Consider the following 12,277-nt stretch of genomic DNA (forward strand, 5'->3'; position numbering starts at 1 on the left):
CTTGTGACACTTAAACTGACAAATGTGAGGACATGATCTCTGGTGTGTATGTGTAGTTCTCTTGGGTGTTGTTTCCAGGTGAGATATCCAGAAGCGTTTGTCTAGAGGTGTGTTTAATCATTCTTCCCCGAGTTTGCAAAGTTTAATGCGATTTGGCAAAGTGAGACCCTCCAGATAATACTCGTGGACTGTAAAAATTAAGTTGATCCATTTCATAGACTAATACGGAATGACAAATATGAAAATTGAGGTTGCTAAATCTCATGCTGGATCATAACTGCGTTGCAGTAAAAATGATTTAATTGATTTTTCCACAAACAGGAATCCAGTAATCCTTGTTTCCAGTTGCAGAAGCACCTCAGGTGTACAACTTCGTGCTGTAGAGCTGTGTGAGGAGATGGCAAGCCTTTTTTGAACAGGCTTCCTCTGAGCAGTATTAGAGGGACACTAAACATGGGAATGAAGTGACCAGAAAATCAACTTTCTTTTCCATTGCTTCTAAGATAAGTTTAAAACAAATAAAAATACCCCACCAAAACACTAGGCTGGAGTTGTACTGGAGGACTCCTGGGGGGAAGAAAAACAAGAAACACAATCTGTAGTCCTAAAGTATAAAATAGATGTTATTCCTGTAGGATGTACTGAACCCTAAAAAATCAAATCCTTGCAGTATAAATAGTTCAGGAATGTCACTGAAACATACAGTATTATTTTCCCTGCCATAAATTACATTTTATTTATCTTCATTTTAAGATACAGTTGAGATTTTAGTGTTTAAAAAATAATAATAAATTCCTGATAATGTCAGTAGAAGATCAGTTGAATTTAAGAACTCTCCTTTAGAAGTTGGAGTAGCAGCAATTACCTGCATTTCTAAAGGAGAGCAGTTGGCTCCCTCTCTACAGAAATTAGAAGAGGCAAGGAGGAAGAAACAGACAAAACTCTTTTAGCGTGGTAATTCAGAGATACATTTATAATTATTGAAATGAAAATAAGATGCTCATGCACTGACCTAATAGCTTCCTCATATAAAGAATGAGCTAAACGAAAGTGCTGAGGTGGTGGCACATGTAGAGTTAAGGAATCAATTTCAGTTTGAGTTTTTTCCAGCTTTCTTTGCAATAGAAGTTGATAACCCTCTGTAGGTATGCTCTAGTCCTTCAGTTTGTGCAATCTAAGTTCTACAGGGAAACAGAATTATAAAAGACCTCTCCACACTTTTGTGCTAGCCATTCCCAGAGGAATTGCACTGCTTAAGTTCTCATCTGGTCTGAATTTTTTCTTCCCGATTGGCATAATACACTGGAAAAAACTGACACTGTAACATAAAAATGAAATTTAAAGTATTGCCATATTGTGATGGTACTTAACGTGGAATAGTGCTGAGGCTGCGCTTTGGAGAATGTTGGCTTCGTAGCACTCTCCTTGTTGCTACAAACCTTGAACCCTGTGGTGAAGGATCATGGTAAGCTTGTAGCACTGATGCTTTCACCTCTGCTCTCCTCTGCAGTATGTGATGTTATCAATGATGGTAATAGTTCTGTGAAATGGATTTATGGAATAATTGATTCTAGTAGGATAAGCTTACTAATTCTTTGTGTACCTTGGTGTTTGAGCTACATATCGGTCTATTCCGTGATGCTTGATAGATGAATTTTTTAGGTATCTCTGGAAGCAGGTTAGCCTTCTAAATTGCTTGAATTTAGGTGACCTTGTCTTTTTAAGATAAGTTTTTGAAGTTTAGGGGGGAAATAATTACTGTCTTTCAGTTTCGGTGGTGTTCTGCAAATTTTACAGCAGTGTGTTAAGTTTAAAGGCAAACCATTCTGATCAAATTAGATTCCTTGCTTTAAATCCATTTAATCTTGCATTAAAACGAATGATTTTTACTGAGCTGAAGCTCTATACTTAGTCAACTCAGTTTACCATTTGCTGTCATTTGTGTCCACCTCTTAACATCATAGTTTCTTTAGAAGATGATCCGATTTCAGCTTTTAATACAGTATAAGATACCTTGTGGTCTAATTATGTTTTGAATTTTCTTTTTAGGGTCAGTATGGAAATTACCAACAGTGAAAAGTATTCACATTCCGGTAGGCAATATCTATTAGCAGCCGTATTGTCTTCTCAGCACTGTGGACACCTTCCTGAGATGAGAACCTCCCATTCCATCTAGTTTTTGGAAAAATCTTGTGGCTGTTTTACGGTATACAGTCTTTATGGGTTAATTGTTAAAGACTGTAGCTTCTCAGAAACTGATTTCACGTCTCTACTCTAGATGGCAATATTGGACAGAAAATATGTGACATAACAATTTGCAGTGAGTTGAGAACTGTATATCAAATAGACTGTTACAGACTGAAAGGTGCGAACAGCTTTGTATGTTTATGAAGGTTATGGGAATTTAATATTTTTTCCACAGATTTCTTTTGTAGGGGAAAAGGGGAAATGCACACTTTTTACAGCAGCAATATTTTGTATATTATGTTTTTCATGTGGTGAATATGCAAGACAGTACACTACTCGCTGGGCAGGATAAGAAATCCACAGTTAAAAATGGGTAGGGGCATAAGTGCTTGGTCGTGTAAGTCTCGAAATGGTGTACAATAAAGATAACAGTGAAAAAAGATGAAGAGCATCACACATCATTGATAGGTTCATGTACAAAGAATAAGAATCCCAGTTAACTAAATGGGAACGTCATTAAGAACGGTATAGTCTTGTGCAAAGATTAATTTTTTAAGCTTTTCGATTTTTCTGAGTGAAGCATTTTTGTAAAAATGGTTTCTAACATAGTTTGACAATTTTCTGCGACATTTTTTGGGTAACAAGATAAACATTTGGGTTGTATTTCTCAAGTGTTTTGTCACAGCTTCACATAAGCAAGCTGTAATCCCTCTTAATAATTGCAATAACAAAGAATGAGAAGTGTTAATTTTACTTGGCTTGAATATGCAAAGAACTTGAAAAAGAATATGGAGGACAGGACTGTATTGTATAAGTGTATTTTAACCTTTAGTTGAATAATTTGTATGTATCAAAATAGCCTAGAAGACTTTGTAAAACCTATCTAAACTTTCCTGAGTGGGAGTTAATATCTTTAGAAAGGGGGCATTTTGTGTGTGTGTCCATTTTTCTTATTGGTTAACATGAGACCAAGGGACGTTTTACAACATCAAATATAAAACCTGTTGGTGAGGTAAATGCCAAATTTTGTTTTGAACTGCATTAATGCTTATAGTGTTGCATGTGAGATAGAGGCAGCACCTTGATCAGTAGCATAGTACACAAAAAAAAAAATGGGTTTGAGACTGTCCTGCAACAGTGTATCAGATAAATGAATATTCTTTTGTGCAGGGATGTGTATTCAAGAATTCCTGGCAATGTTTATAAAGGACAAAATTGAAGACTAGCCCAGGAGTAAAATCTTATTTTTTCAGTTGGTGATCATGGTAGGGGAAAAAAAATGGTGTCCATATTATGTGTGACAATATATATGGAAGACAAGATTTTCAGTTTACTCACTTTTAAAGGGAAAACAATTTTTTCTTAAAGTGGTTTGATAGAAAATACACATCAAGATTTGAACAGATACGGCATGAGGAACGTTATTATGAATGAAATGCTTGTAGGTTCTGTGCCAATTTTCCACCACTGTGTACTTCATTGCTATTTAAAACTGTACTCCATCAATTCTAACGGAAGAATAAATTATTTGTGATTTTAATTTTCTCATTTGTTTCTTTAAATTAGATCCCTATCACTCTGATGTCTCATCTGGAGACTCTGCTGTGGGTTTTTATTTTAGAGAAGTTTGGCCAGGATAGCCAAACTGTATTTGAATTCGAGGACTTTATCAAAATTCTCTTGCCATAGCCAAGTTAATTAGAATTAACTGTTCAGTAATCAGCATGTTGTGTAGGTTGTTTGTTACGAAATTCTTCCTCTGAAAATGAAGGTCCATGAGGCTATAATCAAGATGACTGAATTAGATAAATGAGTTGAGGAGGCAACAATGTGTTGAACCCAACCTGGTGTAGATACGTTATCTCATTTGAAATAAGCTCAACTGACATTAAGAAATAATTTGTCTTGCCAGCCCATCTTCTGTTGTCTTATTCTCCTTTTTAATGGAAACTAAAATTGCAATTTTAATAAGCAGAATTTCCTCCAGGGTTTCCCTCCTAGAGACTACTGCATTTTCAAGGTTTAATTGTTTTATAACGGTCCTGTTTCGTAAAACTTTTTAATTGGTGGTGACAAAAATTACCTTATTCCTCTGATACTATGCCAGCAGAGCAACTCAAGAGGAAACGGCTCCACTCAAAAGTGAGTATTCCTACCAAAATTATATATTAAAAAAGAACCAATTTTCCCTAAGCAAAAAGAAGCTGGCACGCACGACAGGAGCATGATGATGAAACAGCAAGATACAAGGTTCATTTTAGTAATTATTATTTATTAACTAAAAACCAACCAATAGCAAACTTGTGAAAAAGGTGTTATATAAAAGGTGTTACATTTTACAGAGTGTAAAAAATAAGAGCTACATGGGAGACTGACAAAGCATATGAAGTATGTGAACAGAAATGGTACAAATTTCCAAAGAGTAAAGAAGAGTAGTTAACGAATTAAATGATTTTTAATTATTGAAGTGCTGTGACTTCTGCCATCATATTTTGCTCTTACTTTCCAGACAGTTTTGTCATCTTTTCTGCTCTGTTAAGGAGTCAGAATAGGCAAAAAATGGTGAGCTGTTTGGAATTAAATTGACTTCACCGTGTTCTAACATCTGTAAGCAAGCATGCTGTTTTATAAAGCAGAACAAGTATATCTTTCTGCAAATAGACCCTCTTTTATTTTCCTAAAATCAGTTTTAAATGTTTAAAGTAATTGAGTTTTTAAGAAAATACTCCTGGTAAAGAAGGGCAAGAGACTTCAATGCAAAAATATCATTGTACTTCTGCAGCTCTTACCATAGAGAATGCTGGAACATATTTTCATGTCGTTTTTAAAAATAAAAAGTATCTCAGATTCCAAAAAGGTGGCAATACTTAAATTTATAAAAATGAAGAGAAATTGTTACATCAGCAAGTCCAGGCGGAATTCAGCCAGAAGCCCTGAAGAAATTTAAAAAGTAAGTAGCTGATACTTCCATGCAGGCAACAGTTCCTGTAACATAAAATATGAGGTGAAGTTGCTGTATTATAAAATAACTTAAATCCTATGAAATGAACCCAGATGCACCTTCTAAAGTAAAAAGAAAACTGAATAAAGTAGTAAGTTTAAAAAAAAAAAAAAAAAAGTATAGATTTAAACATTAGTCATCTTATAGTACTTTATATTAAAGAAATAGTATACTAGATGATAAATAAAAACAATAAAACTATCTTAATTGATTAGGATTACTTTAAGAGATTTGTAATAAAATCCAGTGGAATTACGCTTTTTACATTCACAGTTCTTGAAAATCTCTGAGAAGCTACCATAAAGATGGAATATCCAGTAGGGTGGACTCTGAAGCACTGGAAATCAGATGAAGTGGGAGGGGAGGACAGTAGGAATAAATGTTAAATATAAAAAATGATGAAGATTGGTAACAAATTATGCCAGAGATCTGTTGGGACCACTGATTAACACTTAATAAATGAAATGGAGAAAAGAATACATGTTCAGGTATTACAGTGAAGTGGAAATGGTGCTACTTAGATTATTCAGCACCTAAAACTTTGAGGAAATGCAGCTGACCACAGCAGAACTTACTAAATGGTTATGTGTACAAATACAACATAGTAACAACGTAGTAGGTACTGGGTAAGATAATTCCAGCTTAATCATACAGAGTTAATTAAATGTCAGGAGAAGTTCTGTGGCTAGTTCAGTAAACTTCTGTTCAGTGGGTATGGGGTTTCTTTATTTCAAAAATCAGTACATGTAAAACAATTTATGTAATAAACAGTAGATTTTGGAAGGGTGCAGACAATACGATGAAAACGGAAGGTAACGCCTTTAAATCTGTAATAAGAAATGTTTTTTACAATGTGCACAACTGCAAACTCAATCCAGTGTATTCTTAGGGCTAGGGGTGTAGGATTTAAAAAAAAGGAAATTATATATACAAATATGTACAGTTGCATTAGATCAGATTAAATGGTTTCTTTTGAAATAATACGAAGTCTCGTGCTTTGCAGCTTTATGCAATGAGCAGCGTGATAGAGTTTAGAAGAAATTTCTGATGGTTCCTTCTTGACAGTCAGTATTAGGTGTATACTGAGATTTTTTTTATTTTTTATTTTTCTGAATTTTCAGAATCTTACTCTGCCAAAGCAGGTAATGGGCATCATTAGCACCAGGCTGTTGCTTTAGGTTGCAGAACTAAACCGAACTGAACCGGAGGTGCACTGCTCTGTTCAGAAAACTATTTTTTTCCCAGTTACAAGGTGTAACTGCTGGGATATAGTTAATTTTCTTCCTAGTAGCCAGTAAGGGTCTGCTTGGATTGAGGATGAGAATAATGCTGGTAACACAGCGATGTTTTAGTCGCTGCAGAGTGGCGCTTACACTAAGTCAAGGACTTCACAGCTCCTCACACTGCCCTGCCAGGAGGAGGCTGGGGGTGTGCACGGAGCTGGGAGTGGAGCTGACCCCGACTGGCCAAGGGATATCCCACAGCATATGGTGCTGTGTGAACAATAAAGTGGGGGGAGGTGGTCGGGGGGCGGCTGCTGCTCGGAGACTAGCTGGGCATCAATTAGCTGCTGGTGAGCAATTGCATTGTGCATCACTTGTGTTTTGTTTGTTTGTTTGTTTCTCTTTAATTTTTTTTAAGCTGTCCTTATATTAACTGTTGTGTTCTCACACTTTACCTTATTCTGTTCTCCATTTACAATGAGATAGAGAGTGAGTAAAAGGCTGTGTGGTGCTTAGCTGCTGGCCAGGTTAAACCACAGCATGGTGGGATATATCACGAAACTTACATGATCAATGAGGTACTTCTATTTCAAACTTGCTGGATGCTTTCAGTCAATTCTCATAATCCTTCTGTGATAGTTTTTCAAGTTCTTGACTAATTTATCAGAATGTATGTATGTGTTTCCATGCCTGTTTTTCTATCTTGATTGCTTTACAGGAGATGTTTTCATTTTTCCATAGATCATGTTTTCTAATTTTCCTTTACCATTCTTCACTTGGTATTAAGAAATGGTAGGTAGTTCAGTATGTAGGTGGCTTTGCATGTTCTCACATCAGGTTTCAGATGGGAAAGAGCTTGGGGATGGAAAGAAAGCTGCTAGAACACCAGTACTGTTAGTCTGAGTCCTTCAGAACACAGCATTATACTCACTTGACACTTTTTAAACAAATGGGGTAGGTGAATTGCCATATAAATGCTTTTGCATTTTGGTTCATAATTTTCATTGCGTCTGAAAGTTAATTTTACACAGCATAAATTCTAATCACCTGCTGCAGTTGGTGTTGCCAGAAGTGTGCTGGCATCTTGACGCAGGTCCATTACAGATGCATTTGTAGAAAAATGCCATTTGCTAGGGCAGGTTTGGTAGAAATACACGTTTTGTTTCCATGAAATTGTTACACCAGTTCTGTCTCCTGAAGTGTTTTTCAGCAAACTTCAGGTCAAGTGAAGAATTTTCCGTCTCCAGTAACAGCGCTGCTCATCCCAGATCCTTCAGACTTGTTCTCTGCAGGGCTACGGTATAAACAAGTGCCATCCTTCTTAGAGTTTGTCTAAATACTTGTTAATGGCCTTACTTGTTAAGGTAGTTTCTTGTCAAGCTGACATGGTGTCAGTCTCAAAGGTTAATGATCTGTGTATCCTTTTTTTTATCTTTGTTTCCCTAGCAATGGTAGAGATCATTTCAGAGCTAGCTTTTTTATATGAGCACCTACCTCACTACATCTATATGGTTGCTCCCAAGGCTCTTCTGCCATGAAATATATTACTTAAAACATTTGGGGAAAAAAGCTCTGCTAATAAATGCCAGAGGTTTTATTTTTTTAAGCCCAATGCGGGCACACATGAGTATGGCAAGGTTTTCACTGTCCTGATGCTGGTTTCATATGTATCATTTGTTTTGCTATTCATATAGGCAGTGAAGAGAAGAACACAGCAAAACTGAGGTAACTGTGTGGGTTTCTGTTGTATCCCCCAAAGTTTTTGCTGATGGCAAGTGGTTGATTTTTAGGACTGCAGATGAAAGGATGCCTGGTGGGTACCAGGAAATCCGTAACCACTACAAATACCTTGCGTGCAGGCTAACATCTCTAATGGAGCCTGGTGTTCACTGGTGCTTGTTATGATTGTTGCTATGCTGTTGCTATAAAGGCAGCACTGATACTTTATTACCGCAGAAACTTGGTTCTGCTTGTATTCCTTGCCATTCTATTTTCCATTATTTTGTGTTTTCCTGCTCTCTGGGCAGGAGGGCAGAAAGCTAGGATCGTATGTGAGACCCACTCTGAGGAGTGAGTAAGGAACATGGAGGTGAATGAGTTCAGCTGCATTAGTTTAAGACGTGGTAGACCTGAGGTCTATGGGCCAAGCATGATGATAGTGACCTGGCAACTAAGTTTTATTGATAATCTCCCCCATTATAATTACTTTAATGACATTGGCAGCTGGTCACTATTGAACGAACACTTGGCAGTACGTCTGCACTACCACTTCGTAGCAGTCTTTGAAGTGAGCTGGTGGGCTGAAGCACCTTTTGTTGGGCTGCTTCTTTTTCCACTGACAGTTGTTGCTGGATGCTGTTGTATATGTCATGCTGGCTGGAGTGTATTTGCATCTATGCAGCATGTGGGTCATACAACAGTAAATGTAGACTACCCTATGTTATTAGCTGTGCCTACAAATAGTATATTTAGGTGAAAAACAAGAAGATCTCTCTTTTGTTGCTGTTGCGTGCTCTCATCATGGAACCACGTTGGTCATCTTTCCAGTTTCCTTTTGTAAGGCATGATAGCTCAACTTTTGGCCATGCTCGTCTTCCAGAAGAACAGCAGGTGAGACTCACCTTGAAATTTGGCATGGATGTAAAGGTACAATTGCTGGTGGAGTTGCTGGAAAATGCCTGCAATGGTAGCAGTTCTTTGTGGAGCTTCCCCCATTGATAAGATCATCTGTAGTTACTCCTTTGATACGTGTTTTGAGACCACCTTCTCTCCTGGTCTGGGAAGGCTCTGTGTAAAATTCCACATGTCTGTGTGTAAATGCAATAAATAGAGGGATATACAGAAAGATGCTCTGAGTATCATCAAAATCACAACTGTTTCTACAAAAAGATGTTTATATTTACAAGGCTTGAGTATTAATATATGCAGAACTTCTTCAGGAAGGACAAGCATATCAGTGAATTCGCCAGTGTATCAGGCATGCAGAAAATAGACCAATTGTGAATCTGTGGCAGTAATAAATGAGAAGAGAGCAAATGCTGTCATTGTGGCGAGAGCCTGCTCTAGACTTCAGACTAGATCTGCTTGAGGTGCACTGGGGCATTCTGCGACTAACCGAGCTGAATAATCTGAAATGCAGGTGTTGATGGTAATGAGGAATTGTATCTATGCAAGCATCTCTTGGGAAGTGAATGCAGCAACGTACAGGTGGGTTCTTAGGAGAGTTTTGATACGGGAGGTATGGGGAAAGCAGCCAAATGGAGAAGGTCTTCACTTGTGAGAATGAACACAGAAGAGGAATCAACGCATCTCTTGAGTTAAGAGATCATGAGGTGATAAGAGTCCGCTCTTAGAAAAGGAAAGAGAGAAGCAAGTAATTTTTTGAACAGCAGAGCCAATATTTCTCACTTTTTGCATGGTAGTGTCAATTAAATTTATGGTTGGATTCTCTGATGCCGAACAAGTGTTGAGCTCTCACTTTTTTTTCAACTAAAAAAAAATAATAAATCTATTCAGCTGTTGATGAATTGAAGTATTTATCAAATCTCTCATAGTAGGGTTGTTTTGTGACCTGCGTGGAAAAGTAATGTCTCAAAATGACCCTCTCAGCATTTGGTGAAATTTGTCAATTAGGTTGAAATTGATGGAAGTCCACTTTTCCTCAGGAAGCCTAACAAACACTAAACTTCCGCAAAGACAAATTCTGTGGTCTCAGAAGATGAAAAGGAAACACAGCATGGGGAAAAAAAGTCTACAGAAAAGAGTTCAGTAGAGTTTGCAAGTCCCTAAAGCAATTCTACTACAGGTAGAGGTACAAATCATCACTGTATGGAGGTTCAAGTGTTCATCAGTGCCTCCAAACAAAAGAGGAAGTGCCCTGAAAGGTCTAATTATTAGGATTAAGCTTAAAAGGATGCTAAAACATTGAAATAAAACCAAGGCAAGCAACAAAAAGAAATACAAGTATCCAGAGGTATTGGTAGAAGAAAAGGAAGAAGTGGTCTATTACTTCACAAGAAAACAAAAGCTTTAGGAAATGTTGCTGAGGAGTTGTCAAGCTTAGGACATTACTCCCAGACTTAGGTACATTCATTTATGCAAATACCTGATGAGGAACAATTCATTTGGTACATGTATCTTTGCTATAGTTATGGCACGTGATGAGGCTGCTAACCCCATTTTAGGATCGAAGAACTAGTAAAATAACAGCGATAATAATGATACAGTCCAGACGTGTTATCTTAGTGCCTGCACCAGACCAATTCATGGCAGGAGGAAAGGCAGTGGGCACATTAGAGGTAGGCTCTGGGTCGGGATAATTATTCCCAAAGGACCACTGGCAAGGGGTGAATGTGGAGAGAAGATGGTGGGTGGATGTCAGTGGGGAATAACTTGCATCGATCGTATTTATCAAACGTAGTGAGCCGACCGCAAGATCCATAATAGTATATTGGCTCATTACGGTACCAAACATATATCAGCTCTAACATAGATTACGCCTTTACTTTTAATCCCCACTACTGCCCAGGGAGCCACGAACTTTCAGCAAAGGATCTGATGGGAAGGGAGTAAATACAGGGTCTTGTAGAGAACCTGCCAGCTGCAGCATCCCCCTGAAATGGATGCTTTTAGAGCCCGGGAAACCTGTAGGTGAAACTCATTTGGAACATCAGTAGCTGCTGCTATTCAGCTCTACCATGACCTATTTTTAACTTCAGAAAATGTTGCTTTGCTTTAAACTTTGCCTACACAAATTTAGGATGCTACGATTCCATGGGGCCTGTACTCCTGAATGGTTTTTGACCTCGTGAAGCACCAGCATGAAGTTCCTCATTGGTGCTGAGAAACTGTGGCTTTGTGAGAAGTGAGAATCCAAGTTGTCTACTTAATGGGCTGTTTGGAAGCACCACCCCCTCCTCTGGCTTGTTTCTCTTTTTGGTACTGAGAACCTGATGAAGTTGACTGGATGCTCAGGATGTCCATCCACCACCTTCAGCTGAGCAGGAGCTGTCTATGCTGGAGCTGCAGGCGGTGCCCGTGCTGGGGGTGGCATGGCAGTCCCTGCAAGGCACCTGAGCAGAAGTGGGCTTTCAGAGTTACTTACCCAGCCTTGACCTTGCTCACTGGTGCGTACACAAAAGGGAGCACGTCTTCTGAGGTGTGCTGAAAAAATAACTTGGCACCGCGGGTGGATCTTGCCTAAGCACAGGGACTTGGAACTGGTCCCTGGCTTGACTATGTTACACATATTTTGGTACTTCCTTGAACATCCAAAACCAGGATCAAAAGAACCATTTCTAATTTATCTACACCCTCCTGAAGTTTTTAAGAAAACCATTCCAGACATCCCTTACAGGATTCTGTTCCTAAACCTGAAGCCCGTGGTTCTCTTCAGCAGCAGCAGCTCTACTAAGCCACCGAGACCTCGTGCTTTAATTTCAGCATCCCACTCTCCAGCAAGTAGTTGAAGCTCCATAGCAAACTTGAGTACTTCAAACCCTGACAGTTAGAGCTCAGTCCTCATTCCCACATAAACACAACCATTTTGCAAACATGATCTGATATTAATTACCCCCCTGGCACCAAAAGTCAGGATTTCCTGATGCAGCCCGCTAATGTAAAATGCATTAGTGAAAATGCTGGCTCCGAGGGGTTAGGTTCTCTAAATAAACATAGCAAAGTTCTTCTTTATTCACAACTCCCAGGCTATTCTGAAAGCCTGATTTCTCCAACATGAGGGAAAAAAAAAAAAAGACTAAAATCATCCTTGGGTTTTTAATAGGTTATAAATGCCTTTTTTCTATTCAGTTGCAGGAACTGAATGTCAAGTTGTAGATCAATGAAACCTGACTCTTTCTTGCCTTAA

At 38.3% G+C, this 12,277-nt stretch overlaps 1 protein-coding gene across 3 annotated transcripts in view; it reads left to right on the forward strand.

Moving 5' to 3' along the window:
- Positions 1–3,727, forward strand: part of SS18 (SS18 subunit of BAF chromatin remodeling complex) — a 38,674-nt gene extending 34,947 nt beyond the window's left edge. For all 3 annotated transcript variants that reach the window (XM_032181662.1, XM_032181664.1, XM_032181665.1), the window contains one exon: positions 2,050–3,727. In XM_032181662.1, coding sequence (XP_032037553.1) covers positions 2,050–2,076 — 27 coding nt within the window. In that variant the 3' untranslated portion in view covers positions 2,077–3,727. The remainder of the gene's footprint in view (positions 1–2,049) is intronic.
- The last annotated feature ends 8,550 nt before the right edge of the window (positions 3,728–12,277 follow it).

Source organism: Aythya fuligula, chromosome 2, assembly GCF_009819795.1.
Source record: "Aythya fuligula isolate bAytFul2 chromosome 2, bAytFul2.pri, whole genome shotgun sequence".
NCBI lineage: Eukaryota > Metazoa > Chordata > Aves > Anseriformes > Anatidae > Aythya > Aythya fuligula.